This window comes from Pogonomyrmex barbatus, unplaced genomic scaffold (assembly GCF_055798465.1).
Source record: "Pogonomyrmex barbatus isolate J1 unplaced genomic scaffold, ASM5579846v1 scaffold1, whole genome shotgun sequence".
Lineage (NCBI taxonomy): Eukaryota > Metazoa > Arthropoda > Insecta > Hymenoptera > Formicidae > Pogonomyrmex > Pogonomyrmex barbatus.
Window position 1 is genome coordinate 8,579,399 of NW_028297098.1, and position 14,980 is coordinate 8,594,378.

General features: G+C 36.2%; 2 protein-coding genes across 10 annotated transcripts; both read left to right on the forward strand.

Moving 5' to 3' along the window:
- The first annotated feature begins 637 nt into the window (after positions 1-637).
- Gpo1 (glycerophosphate oxidase 1) lies at positions 638-8,366 on the forward strand. 9 transcript variants are annotated; one of them, XM_089081880.1, is made up of 12 exons: positions 638-661; positions 2,191-2,310; positions 2,538-2,691; positions 2,762-2,984; positions 3,065-3,228; positions 3,329-3,441; positions 3,508-3,701; positions 3,790-4,178; positions 4,315-4,565; positions 4,672-5,019; positions 5,260-5,361; positions 5,747-8,366. In XM_089081880.1, exons 2-12 carry the CDS (start codon positions 2,224-2,226, stop codon positions 5,879-5,881), a joined length of 2,160 nt encoding a protein of 719 aa, XP_088938006.1. In that variant the 5' UTR covers positions 638-661; positions 2,191-2,223; the 3' UTR covers positions 5,882-8,366. The 9 variants fall into 9 exon arrangements, with proteins under 9 accessions (XP_088938006.1, XP_088938010.1, XP_088937971.1 ...); XM_089081884.1 differs by lacking the exons at positions 638-661; positions 5,260-5,361 and adding exons at positions 699-1,858; positions 5,115-5,213; XM_089081845.1 differs by lacking the exon at positions 638-661 and adding an exon at positions 703-1,858.
- A 693-nt stretch (positions 8,367-9,059) lies between these two features.
- LOC105426979 (uncharacterized) lies at positions 9,060-14,750 on the forward strand. Its single transcript, XM_089081838.1, has 10 exons — positions 9,060-10,735; positions 10,878-11,171; positions 11,281-11,719; positions 11,920-12,107; positions 12,169-12,258; positions 12,354-12,638; positions 12,713-12,947; positions 13,243-13,738; positions 13,814-14,108; positions 14,169-14,750. Exons 1-10 carry the CDS (start codon positions 10,700-10,702, stop codon positions 14,331-14,333), a joined length of 2,523 nt encoding a protein of 840 aa, XP_088937964.1. The 5' UTR covers positions 9,060-10,699; the 3' UTR covers positions 14,334-14,750.
- The last annotated feature ends 230 nt before the right edge of the window (positions 14,751-14,980 follow it).

A 14,980-nucleotide genomic window follows, 5' to 3' on the forward strand; every position in this document is an offset into this window, starting at 1 on the left:
AAATCTTTTTTATATGTTACATGTATATAAATATATAAAAAATTAATACATTGATAAATGTATATATTTTTGTTAATGTTAATCAATACTTTAGTCTATAATAAAAGAAAATCATCGATTCGATGTCAATTCGACGTCGATTCCATTAATATTTCTCGCGGGGATATTAGTTCATATTAGTTTCTTTCTTTTGTAAAATTTTTGTTTATAATATAATAGTTATAATATAATAGTAATGCGAAGATGAAAAATAATTAAAAGGATAATTTTCGCATTTTTTTCTTATATAGGAAGTTAAGTCAACTTTGAAGAAAAAAATCGCCTACATGTAATAAGAAATTACATAAAAAATTAATATGTTGATGAATGTATATATTTATGTCAATGTTAATCAATACTAACTTTAATTTATAATAAAAGAAAAATTACGCGAACGTAAATATATATATATAATTATATATACATTCTCATCTAAAATTGTCGATGTAGCATGGACTCACACCGCATCTATTTCACGAGACATGATTTTATCGGTAGTGTCGCAAAATAGATGTGATTTGTAGTTCCACGATTCAATTATAGACGTTGATGGCAGTAGTGTACGGCGATTTCTATGGTCTCACAAAAAAGGCCGGTATAACCACTCTCGGATTCCTCTCTGGTACTACTGACTCTCTGTTGCATTTAACTCCGCTCGACACTAGCCACACTAGCCACACTAGTCGAAGTGGCGCGACTAGACGCGATCACACGTACACGGGTTGCTTGCTTGTGTGGCATGCTGTAAACTCAATCTAGCAGCTCTGGTTCAGCGCTCGCTCAGTTGACATCGGCCATCGGTCGTGATTGTTTGTTATCGAGACAAATTTTGGAAGCTATTGGAAGATATGCACCTCGTAAAATCCTAGTGTTAAATTGTTCAATGTGAGCGAGAGTCTTGTCTTTTTAATTCGTAGTATATCGCTCATAGAAAGACCGGCTTCAGAATTGAAGGATTCCGATTTTCTGATTGTTTTCTTGGGACAGAAAATCATCAAATATCATTCATTAAAGGCGTGACACTTGTTCCGGACGTCTTGGCGAGCGATTCTCCTCGTGAGTGAATCCGACTGGTGGCTGACTCATTTATTCAATCAAAGGTCCTGAGACGACGCTAAATCGCAAGGAATCTCAAGATTAAATAACGCGTAATAAATAATGCATTACGCGTAATGCGTGAATGTCATTTCGAAGCACTTGGCAAGGGCGTACGCCCGCGAGCTTTGCGCTATTTTAGCCACAATCTTGCGACACTCCGCGCCGTTATCTTCGACATTGTGTTCTCATGTTATTATGTGCGTGTGTTTCAAGGCAGTTTTATGTCTCCCGCCGTGTCAAGGATGTCAAGGACTGAGCTCGATACCGGCGAATTTGATTCCCATCGATTTTATACATATGAAGAGACTTTTGTAGCAATGTCGTATGATTATGAATCATACTGATGATTTTTCTTTTTTTTTTTTATTTTTTTAAGTTTGTGATTGAGCAATGATTCACGCTAGACAGAGATTTAAAGATTAATATAGTATTCCGCCAGACAATGACCGACAGTCGATATCCTAATCTTTGATGCACGAGACGATTACATGATTACACTGAGTTTTATCGTATTCGCATGTAATGCCGATTGTCACTTACATAATCCCACATGTTTCAGGTTCTTATCAAGGTCGTCGGGCGGATCACTGCTCGCTGTGCTAGTAATAATTATAATAACGAATCTCAGCCTTGTCTCATGGACATTTCACGATACAATGCACAATCTTTAAATTTATTTATAGATTGTGTTGAATGCGCAGCGTGCATACGAAGCATCCCGGTTTATGTCCTTTTCGTTTATTATATCTTTTAGTTCATCATTTAAAGTATTATTGGAATTAAAAGATCTAGTTAAACATATTCTTTTATTAGTTCTTTATACTTTGATTGAAAGAAATTATGTAACAAGCATTTAATAATACTTTAATTCACATTTCTTTAGAAGATTGTTAATTTATTCAGATTTACTAGTTTCTTTTCTTCCATTTATATTATATATTAAGTATATATTGATTTTTTATATTGATATTATATTGATATTTATTATATTGATATTTTATAGATATTTATATATTTCATATAATTACATCATTATGCTTTTCTTAATTCCAGGTTTTCTTGAAGAAATCAAGAAACCAGTGACAGATGATGGCATCACTTAGATTGTTTATAGCTGGAGCAAGTGCTGTGGGTGCCGGTACTCTTACTTCATACTTCCTTTTGTCAGATACGGTATACAATAAACGATATATGGTATACGATAACTATCTAAGTTGCAAAAACCTTTTGAAATCCCACATGAATGTCCACTTTTGTTACTAACCACACACACACACGCGCACACACACACACACACACACACACACACACACACACAATATAATACAATATATTTCTTGTTTAGTAGATTGCATCTGTGATTAATTGCATACTTATATGCATTTGTGCCTTGATTATAGGTATATGCTGATAAAGGGAAACCAAGACCACCTCGAAGGACTTTGCCGACACGAGAGGATCAAGTAAAGACTTTAAAATCACAAGACTATGATGTGCTGATAATCGGAGGTGGTGCAACAGGTGCAGGATGTGCTCTGGACGCTTGCACACGAGGTACGATCACATTCAAGGATTGCTTATTTGCTCGAACAAAGCTCTATATTGCCGTTTTCTTTTTCCAAAGGTCTGAAAACCGCATTGGTCGAAGCTGACGATTTTGCATCTGGCACCTCATCTCGAAGCACAAAATTAATTCATGGTGGTGTACGATACCTACAAAAAGCGATTATGCAATTGGACGTCGAACAATACAGAATGGTGAAAGAGGCGCTTCACGAACGCGCATCGATGTTGGAAAGCGCACCGCATCTGGCGCATCCATTGCCCATTATGCTGCCAGTTTATACGTATGTTTATACACTAATAAAGCGTGATCTTTGATATTGTACACATTCTTTTTCATGTATATTTTTACTATTTTCATTAGATGGTGGCAGATTCCTTATTACTGGTTTGGAATTAAGATGTATGATTTAGTAGCAGGTAGCAAAACAGTCAAATCTTCGTATTATTTGAGTAAATCAAACGCTCTGGAACTTTTTCCAATGTTGAAAGGTGATAAACTGACAGGAGCTATTGTCTATTACGACGGTACTAACCTTGCTCTCTCTTTTTCTTCTATAATTTTTACACAGTCAAATATATCTATATCTGTTGGCATCCGTTGGTAAATAAATTTGGCATGATACAGGTCAGCAAGATGATGCTAGAATGAATTTGGCAATCGCTCTAACAGCTTCGAGACATGGGGCGACAGTTGTAAATCATGTTAAAGTAGTCAATTTATTGAAAGGTCTCGATAGAGTAAGTATCACAGTTATTTGTAAAGATATGAAAATGTTTTATAAAAATATTTTTTTGTCCGAAAAGGATGGCAAGCGAGTTCTTATAGGAGCTCATCTTAAAGATGAACTTACGGGGGAGGAATGGGATGTAAAGGCTAAGGCAATAATCAACGCGACTGGCCCCTTCACAGATCACATCAGAAAGATGGACGATCAAAACGTCCAATCAATCTGCTCTCCATCTTCTGGCGTTCATATAGTATTGCCAGGATATTACAGGTAAAAATGTAAAAAGAATATATTGCTGGCATTGATAGCATATTATTTTTAATTCTTTGTAATTAATGCTTTTTTATGTTATTTTTAGTCCCGATCAGATGGGTCTACTTGATCCAGCAACGAGTGATGGCCGAGTAATTTTCTTTTTACCATGGCAAAAGCAAACAATCGCAGGAACGACCGATTTGCCTTGTGAAGTAACTCATAATCCTCGGCCCACGGAGGACGAGATTATGTTCATCTTGCAAGAAGTGAAAAACTACCTGAATCCAGATGTCGAGGTGCGCCGTGGAGACGTTCTTTCCGCCTGGAGCGGTATCAGGCCGCTCGTTTCGGATCCGAATAAACCGAACACGCAGTCGCTCGCCAGAAATCACATTGTACACGTTAGTCCTACGAATCTCATCACAATAGCAGGTGGCAAATGGACAACTTATCGAGCGATGGCTCAGGAAACCATTGACGCAGCTATAAAAGGTATGTTAAGAAAACCAATAATTATCAAAAATTCATATATGCTTATAAGTAACTTTATAAGTAACTTCTTTTCACATTCTATATATTCTTGCTCTTGTATTATTTTTACTTATAAAAATAACTCGTTTGTTTAAAGCTTGTGACTTACAACCAGAAAGACCTTGCCAGACCGACGGCTTTCTTCTAGAAGGTGCTCAGGGCTGGAGCCCGACAATGTACATTAGATTGGTGCAGGATTTCGGATTAGAATGCGAAGTTGCACAACATTTATCCAAGAGCTATGGAGATCGTGCATTTGCCGTAGCTAAAATGGCTTCTCTTACAGGAAAACGATGGCCGATTATTGGAAAAAAAATTCATCCGGAATTTCCGTACATTGACGCTGAAGTAATTATCTCTTCAAGAATCGTTAAAACTTCAATCAGTCAATATCGACATTTATTTTACACATTAACTTACGATCTTTAAAGTAAAACATGAATGTATATTTCAGATACGTTATGGTGTGCGAGAATACGCTAGAACTGCGATCGATATGATCGCGCGACGATTGCGACTCGCTTTCCTTAATGTTCAGGCGGCTCAAGAAGCATTACCAGTCATTATAGATATCATGGCCGAGGAATTGCATTGGTCGGCGGAGGAGAAAAAAAAGCAATATCGAGAAGCCAGTGAGTTTCTTGCTCAAGAGATGGGTCAGATGGTGAACCGTGCTTCCCGTGACAAAATTCCTATCAATCTCACTAAAGAAGAAATTCAACTCTACATTAAACGCTTCGGTATTATAGACAAGGACAAGAAGGGATACGTGTCTATCAATGACATTAGGCGAGGATTAAAGGTTTGCTTAGGAATTTCGATTTTATCTTTCCATGACACTTTTTATCGTTTTTATTTTCTGATTGTTGTCTATATCTATTAATCGCCAATATGCAGGTATTAGATATAAGAATGAACCAGGACGAGATGCACAGTTTATTGAATGAAATTGATCTCACTTACAATGGCCAAATGGAATTACAAGACTATTTACAGGTAAATCATCAAACATATACTTAACATAGATTCTTTTTCTTCACAGCTCTTTGGAGATAAAGAAGTACCGGGTGAAGAACTTCATGAAATTCTACGCGAAATCGACACCAATATGAACGGTCAAGTTGAATTGGATGAATATCTTCAGGTCTGTGACATTGCGCATCATGCACACAGTCACAGTCGGATTTCTTTTCTTATGCTTTCTCTTCTTTTATTCTTTGTTATCCATTACAGTGAAACATTTAAAAATAATATTTTTGCTTCTTTAACACAATTATGTGTAACATTAATTTCCGATAATAATCGTTTTAATTCCCGATTTAATTTCCGATAAGTCTATTGATTAATTGACTAATTAATTCTATTGAATAATTAACGATTTATTGCATTCTGTTTTACATTTACATCGCATGAGTCATTATGACAAAAATTATCTTATTGTTTTTTTGAATATTTCTTTAACATATCAGTTTGCATCATATTATCTCTAACTATATTTTTATATAAATGTGTATCATTTTTATATATAGATGATGTCAGCTATAAAGTCTGGTCATGTGGCGTATTCACGTTTCGCGCGGATGGCTGAAATGGAGGAAGCGCAGCACGAAAAGGAAATGCTTAAAAAACAAATAAGCGTCGAGAGATCAGGTGGAGGACTGTAAAGAGATTCATCCTTATGCTATGAAACTTTGGAATATTTTAATTTCATATTTGATTTGACAAAGAAGGATGATCATTTTGGTCATCCTTTCTCCTAGCGTTACATGATAAACTATATATCGCTAAAAAGGTGTGACCTAGTAGAATATGTATATTAAAGTCCGAACTCAATATTTTTGGTACAAGTTCCACTTCTGACCCTCATTTCCGGAAGTGCCCATATATACCCATACACGTTCATAGGTGCATGGAAAGTGTGTGTGCGCGTGTGCGTGCGTGCTGTATATTTGCATCTTCTGAATACGATGCAATTTAGTTGATGTTCGACCGAAAAGGAAGTTTTAGTTGGATCAATAATTCCCCAATTGTTCGTCGTCACCACTAGTAGATGACTTCGCGAGCAAAGTGATTAATGTTTATGGAAATGTCAATGACTCGATTCTTAGAGATATAAATGCACCAATGATTGCATCGTATTCAGGAGATGCAAATATGTCAGTATATATGTTTTCCATGCACATATGGGCATATATACACATATAGGCACTTTTGATAATGAACTTTAGAGAGCTGGAAATGGTACTTCTATCAAAAATGTTGCGTTCGGACTTTGATATTCATACTTTACTAGATCACATCTTTTTAACGATATAAGTTTTATTTACCGTGTAACGCCGGGGATCAAACTCTAATGGAAAATGAACATCCTCCTTTAATCTTTCATATTTATTAAAGGATATCAATTTATTCGATTAAAAATGACAAAAGAATCAAACATATACGAAATGAAATTATCGCGAATAATATCTAACAAAATATATTAATTTACAAACATTTCATATCGAATAATTTATATCGTTTTGCACATACATTAGATTTTTATCGATAACTGAAGTTTTACAATTGCAAGCAAAAAATTTTGAGTTTGTCCTCAAAATTCTTTCTTTTCATAGTTTGACACTGTATTATTTGTATGTAACAGCAATATTATTATGTACAAAATGAAGTGACTGCATTCTTCCTGTTTGTATACAAAGTGTATAAAAAGTACCAGGACGACGAAATATCTCGAAAACTAAGCATTTTAGGAAAAAGTATTTTAGATAAAAGTTATAAGGTTTCAGAAGATCTATGTATTGATATCAGTTTAATCTTGAGTGTTGTCGCTAGTCAAAGTTACATCGAGTTTTTTAAATGGAATTCTAGTTTTTATTGCATATTCTTATATTATACCTCGAGAGCTTTTCAAAATATAATTAAGTATTTTTTCATTAATTATTTTCTAAATTATGAAGCTTGAATTTGATATGCAATTTGACATAAGATTTGATATAAAATATTTCGTAAACTATTCATTTTTTGGCAACTTTAATATTTTGGCAATTTTAATATTTTTATGCACAGAATAATGAGATGAATCAATTGGTGTAAAAAAAATACATAGCTATTTTTCAAAAAAGATACATCATTATATATTGCAAATTTCCATTTTTTTTAAACAGCAATGCATTTTTTATGCATTTTCTTTACACAAATTGATTCATCTCATTATTTTATGTATATAAATATTAAGATATAATTGCTAAAAAATGAATAGTTTATTAGATATCTTATATTTTATGTCAAATTGCAATCAAATTCAAACCTCATAACTCAGAAAGTACTTAATGAGAAAATACTTTATCATAATATTTTGAAAGAAACTCTCGAGGTAATTTATAAGAATATGTAATAAAAAATAGAGAGTTCCATTTAAAAAAATCAATGTGACCTTGATCTGACCTTGGCAATGTCACCCAAGATCAAACTGATAAGATCAGAAAAAAAAAAATATATATATATATATAGATCTTTTAAAACCTTACAACTTTTATCTGAAACACTTTTTCCTAAAATTAGCTTAGTTTTCTTATATTTCGTCGTTCCGGTGAACTTTTTATATACCCTGTATGTATAACTAGTACTAATGCATCATAACTATAGTAAAAAATATCTATTCTGTCTAATATGTATTCTATTCTTATACTTGTTAACTGATAGAGTATACTTGATATAATAATATTGGAGCTTTATGATCTTTATTTATCATTTATCTTTAAATTGTCTCTATATTTATAGTATTTATATAGTATTATAATTGTATATTATTTAATTCAGAGTAATCGCTCTCTTTTTCGCTACGTTTATCTTCCACAAGAGTCAAGAATTGTGAATAATGTTATTATATGTATATAGAAAATTTTCGAATATATCATTTTAAAGAAATTTTTGAACATTCGATTTGGAATGAACCGATAATAACATGGATAATTATTGAGATACTATTATTCCAAGTGTTGTTATCTAACACTACTGTGAAATTGTACAAATTATAAGATAAATCATATGAGTGATCATCTATAATTTATTACTATAACATGATACAAGCATATTAACTTGTAATTTATCTCATCATCTTATATTAATAAAGCTGGCAGTAAACAGTAATTTGTAATACTATTTTTCCAATTGTCTGATATTGATAACATGCTACAAGTTATGTTGCAACTTGTCAGTATTCACCAGTCTATGTATTTAAGACAGCATATGACTCCAAAAATTTCCTAATACCTTTATCATTATTGATTATCAAGGAAAAGAATTTAGTGAGAAAAACATAGAAATGTTTAGATTTTGAAATTTTAAATAATTCAAGAAGATTGAAACTACAGGATTTCTATAGGGGAAATTATAATTCGTTCAACAAAACAAAGAAACTTCGCTTGAAGAACCGTTTTCTTCTTTCGTAACATAGTTTACCTGGAAAAAAGAAATGCTTTAATTCGTGAACGTTATTAACATTTTTGCCAAAGAATCTTGATGAAAATCATCACATTTATACAATTCGGAGCACGTGCTCTACACGAGTTATCATTTGCGGTTTGCATCGCTAGGGGAAAGGTGGGAGGAAGTGGAAAACTAGAGAAAGTAGGAGGTGCGCGTGATTTAGCCCCCTTTAATAGGATGGGCGTCCGCCAAAACGTTCCCGCGTACGCCCCTGCCGAATGACGCCCCAGCCAGCTGCCGCCGAGCTTGATTGGCCGGCGACGACAGCGATCAGTCGCGCGAACCTTGGTCAACCAATCGACGAACCCGTGCCATCGTGGCAACTGTACGGCGACGTTGCCATGTTGTTGTTTCACGAACCGCCCATTGGCCCCGTGTTCGTGAGTAGGTGCACTCGCACTCTCCAACTTAGCCCCCGTTAAGGCGATATTTGTGAGTGTTCGTTTGTGCCGTTTCCCCAAGTGCGGATAGACGATAAACGGGGACGCGTGCGGTGGGCGTAGATCACGCGTGTCACGTGTCAGTTGATTCTCGGTTAAATGAATCTTGCGTTTGTCAAGTGCCTCTCTGTCAGATTCGTTTTGTCGCTCGGCAGCAATACCGTGCGCGTCCTGTAATTCGATGACGCGGTGGCAACGATATATCTGTAGAAACGTTAAATACCAGCACGCAAAATCCGAATCCGAATCAAAGTTGAAGTCGATTCGAAAGCCCGATAATATCCCGCGTAATCGCTCGATCTATAAATCGAACTACGTGAAGTAAGCTACAGGGACTACAGAATAATTGCTACGACAAAAGTGCGCGGACGCGCAGCTACGGTGACGAACGCGGCGTCGCGTAGCACGTGCGGATGTATGCGTGTGTACGCGCGCGCGCGCGCGCGAGCGGCCCGCAGGAGCGAAGACGAGCGAGGTAATCGCGTTGGGACTGAACTATCGCGTGAATCATTTCGTTACGATTACACGTGCCATTTTCATTGATGAATTATGAACGGAATGGCTCCGTCGATTATTATTACTCGTGTCAAATCAGTTCTTTGTAAGCGAACGCATTTTATTTCGTAACCGAAACGTGCTACGACGCATGGTCTCGTGTATATTCGTTACTGATGGTATTTATCGGATTAGCAGCGTGAGTGACGCGACGACGTGTCAATAGTAATAGTGATGTCGGTGTAACTTGGCACCTGGCGTCCTGGCTTGATATAATAGTTTGCCGTAGTGTAGCTTCCGCAAGGACAACACCACGTGTTTGTTTCCACGTTAGGTGGAGTCTCCCGTATGCAAGGTGGGTGGAGGCTGGACATTACAAGTCTGCCTTCCCTGTTATCACGGGCGCCGCCGCAAGAGCGCAAACGAGCGGCAGACAGTCGAGTGGGCGGTGTGACGACGGGCGCTCACTTTGTCGTTGTGTTGGTGCGCGTGCTTCGATGTGAATCGGGTGGGGCGGTGGGTAAGCAGGGGCGTAAGGAGGCGGTCCTCGGTCGGGTTCTCGAGGAGGATACTCGTTGCTCGCGACGGCCTTCTTTGTTCCCTTATTGGGGCGAGAGAAAGAAGGAGAGAGAGAGAGAGAGAACACTTCGCTTTTTACGCGCACGTTGCTGTCCTCTAGATGTAACGTGTTCAAGAGTCTGCGAGCTGTGACTCCTTCGAGTCAAAAAATTACTCTCTTTAAATCCTTAAATTGGAAATTTCATTGTTTTTAACGTATATTTAACATATATTTTACTTGGAATTTATCCCTTGTTAAATTATTTTCTTAATTAGAGTTGCTTTAATTTTCTAATACACGCTACTTTATATTTAGATTGTCAATAGACAATCTTATAAAAATTATATTTCTTTGTAGGAATGTCTAGAACAACATAAGCTTGCAGTAAGAAAATTACTGACGTACTTATACATTATTACAATATAGAAATAAGTACACTCGATATGAAATGACAAGAGATTCGTTGTTATAAATTGTATGCATCATAAAACGCAATCACCATGAAACGAAGTATAGATGGAAGGAATCTTTCACAAGTAAGAATGCTCATTATGTTACATTTTAATTCTTAATATCTTACAAAATTTTCTACAAGTTCATTATATAATGTGAATTTTACCATATTAGAAATAGAAAAAGTATGCAGAATGATCAAACAAACAGCATAATTATTTATAGGATGAGATTGATGAACATGATCCATTGCAAACTCAACAACAACAGCAGCAAGATGAAGCAGATCAACAACAGTTAGAGCAACAGCAGCAAACTGCCCAACCACAGATTCGTTTTTTAAGCGCCAATGTATTACAGCAATTGCAGCAACAACAAGATGTTCAACAAGCTCAGCAACAGCAACCACAAGTTATTACCCTGCAAAATTTTGTGCCTTTACAAGCTCAACAATCACAACACGATCAGCAAAGAGCGCAAACAATTTCTGTCCAATCACTACCTCATCAATTTTTACAGGTATATAAAACGAATATACTATCATAGTTTATTGTATTAAAAATATTGTGTACTACAAATATTTTATTTGTTTACTGGGTTTTAATTTGTAAGTATATTTATTTTGTAGGGTGCTCAGATTATTAGCAGTGCTCAGGCACAAGCGGCTATTCATCAACAGCAGCAGCAGCAGCAGCAGCAGCAACAACAGCAGCAGCAACAAAGTCAACAGCAGTCTCAGCAACAACAGCAGGCTCAACAACAAACGCAACAACAGCTCAGCTATAGTGTAATCCCACAAATGCAGACTGTTAATATAGATGGTCAGGAAGCTTTGTTCATTCCATCCTCTGCGATGTCCGCAACGGGTGGCCATCATCAGGCACAACCAACAATGCAATTTGCTACTACGAATGGTCAGCAGATGCAACTCACAGGCCAGCAGGTTCAATTAGCAAACGGTCAAACTATTATCACACCGCAGCCAGTTAATCTCATAAGAACACCGAACGTCTTTCCCACCTCTATTATACAAAATATCACAGGACAAACAGTTCAATTACCAACAGGTATTTTATTGCAATTGCTATTACATGCTCGCTCTATTTTATAAAAATCGTTTTGTATATAATATATACATTTTCATAATCGAATTTTTCTAATTATTATATATACCTAAAAAATTTTAGTATTCAAGTAAAATAATTGAGTATTCCCCCCCTTTCTTTCTCTCTTCCCTCCTCCCTCTCTTTCTCTGTATATGATACAGGTCAAAGCGTTCAAGTAAGACCGCTCCAATTTCCTATGCAACATGTTCAGCAAGCAGTACCTGTGCAATTACCAGTCGCTACCAATAACAATGGACAAACTGTTTATCAAACTGTACATCTTCCTGTACAATCTCTGTCTAGTGTTTTCAATATGCCTACGACGCAAATGATACCCCAAATTATGCAAGTAAGTTATAATGAATATCGTAGTAACGGTAAAATATATAAGATAATTGTTTTAATTCTAGCAAATACCTCAAGTGGCACAGATAATTACACCGAGTGGTCAGATTCAGCAAGTGCAAATTGCTAGTTTACCTCAGTTACAAAATCTTCAGGTCAATATAAAACATTAAAATTTAACATTTAACAAAATTACAATGATTACTATCTCTGTAATTTTGTTAAATAAACATTTTAATATTTATTATAGAGTCAGCAAGTAACGCAAGTTGCACAGCAAGCACAACAGCAAGTCGTCCAACAACAAACCCAACAGCAAGTGGTACAATCAGTGCAACAGCAACAACAAGTTGCTCAAGCTCAAGTGCAGCAACAGCAACAAGTACAACAAGTGGTGCAACAGGTAATACAACAACCATCTCAACAACAACAGCAGCAGCCGCAACAGCAACAGCAGCAAATACAACAATCATCTGCTCCATCATCAACAGTAGCGACTTGGAGCACAACAGTTGCAACGCCTAGCAATGTTCAAGTAATACATTTCCAAATTTTCAAATACTAATATATTAATGATACAGTTATTCTAACATAATATGCGTGTTTTAGGTACTTGGTATAGGTACGTTAGGAAGAAATATAACGGGAAGCAACGTAATTACGACTAAAGATGGCCAAAAGATCGATGTGCAAACATTATCTACTTTAACAAGACCGCCTGAAACAGTAGAGGGTGACATCAAAGTAACTAATATCGATGCCAGTCAATTAACTAGTGGGCAAGTAATACATATCCCCGCTACACAATCGACCCAACCTACAGTACAACCTATTACGATTACAGGTAAAATGTATCGATTTTTATGTTGTGCATACATCTATTGATGTATACACACACCAATTGCGCGCGCGCGCGTGCGTGCGTGCGTGCGTGCGTGCGTGCGTGCGTGCGTGCGTACGTGCGTGCGTGCGTGCGTGCGTGCGTGCGTGCGTGCGTGCGTGCGTGCGTGCGTGCGTGCGTGCGTGCGTGCGTGCGTGCGTGCGTGCGTGTATACATAATTATATCATTTCAACAATCTTTTTAACACATATTTCTCCGTTATAATTAATTTAGAAATAATTCATTTTCCTTTATACAGGAGCACAAGGACAACAGTTAACACTTATTCCAGCATCTGCATTAGCAAATTTAACTGCGCAGCAAGGTAATATGATGAGAAACGTGAGTAACGGAAGTATAATGCAGATTCAACCAACTACTGGGATGAACACGGCTAACGGTTTTTTACAATCGATACCTGTGCAAAATATCCCAGGCTTGGGAAATGTACAAGTGATACCTGCTAGCGCATTGCAGCCGGCTACTGTTCAAACATTGCCCGCTACCGCGGCTGCACCTATTGTTGCGACTACGCCAACTGTGCAACTTGACTCGAATGATCCTACCAAATGGCAAATTCTTCAAACTCTTCAGTCACATGGAACTTTGACAACATCAGCTACACCTGTATCTCATCAACATCAAATATCGAATCAAACGATCAATAACGTCTCCAATAATGATACTAATGATTCTAATAAGCAGCATCGTCGAAGAGTCGCGTGTACATGTCCTAATTGCGGCGACGGAGACAGGTAAGTGACAATTCTTCTCATACCAAGCATGAATTATTTGTAACTAATGAAAAATAATTACATATTTCTCTATAGAAATAGAGATATAACTAGAAAACGGCAACACGTATGTCATATCGCTGGATGTAATAAAGTATATGGAAAAACGAGTCATTTACGTGCTCATTTACGCTGGCATACTGGCGAACGACCTTTTGTCTGCACTTGGATATTTTGCGGTAAAAAGTTTACTAGATCTGATGAACTTCAAAGGCATCGTAGAACTCATACTGGTGAAAAACGTTTCCAATGTCCGGAGTGCACAAAGAAATTTATGCGATCGGATCATCTAACGAAACATATTAAAACACACACGAAGATACGAAGTACGGTAAGTGTCATTAAATCAAAAAGCATCATATACGATGCGACAGTGAATATTGAATTGTAGGAAGCTGCCACCTCAACGCAGGAAGGCTCTTCCGACAGCCAGTCTTCCACCGAGCAAAAAATTATTATTGCTCTGCACAAAGAAACTGACCAATCGGATATTGTTATATCAGAGCAAATTGAAAATCTGAAAACTGAATCAACGAATCACGTAACAAATGAATAAAAGTTTTGAAGTAACATTGGATCGCAATCAGTCAGACAGTATTCTAATAAATTTTATGATAAATTTGTCTCAGAAAATGATTTCTGAAGAGGAAAAAAATCAGTAAATATTAAACACGTTTTAGCATGTAAAAATTAAAATTTTGTATTAATATTGTTATGTGTGTAATATATAAGTGCTGTGTTAATACAAACTACAGACTATTGAAATTAATGCTACATGGTCAAACGCGATTGACCTGTCTGTTCTATATAAGTATGGTGAAGAGTTTTTAGATATAATCACAACTTGTAACATACAATCTATTTTTTTATTGCGGTTACGTATGTATATAGTGTAAATCAATGTATACAATTTTGCACAAGAAAGTTTTACACTTGTAAACATCTTTTGATATTATAAGGATTCAGAGAGATATTTAGCTTCCCATTTAATTTATCCAGATATTTTTTAAACCGGACAACCATTTTGTAACACATCACATGCGAGTTATAAACATAAGAGTGATAAACATAAGTTTTTATATTAGAGGACTTTTGCTTCAATTTAAATTGGTCTTTGTATATATTGCAAACAATACGAATGTAAGAGCAATCTGGCAACAATTATAATAATGCTGACACAAACGGAATATAAATTTTAAATTT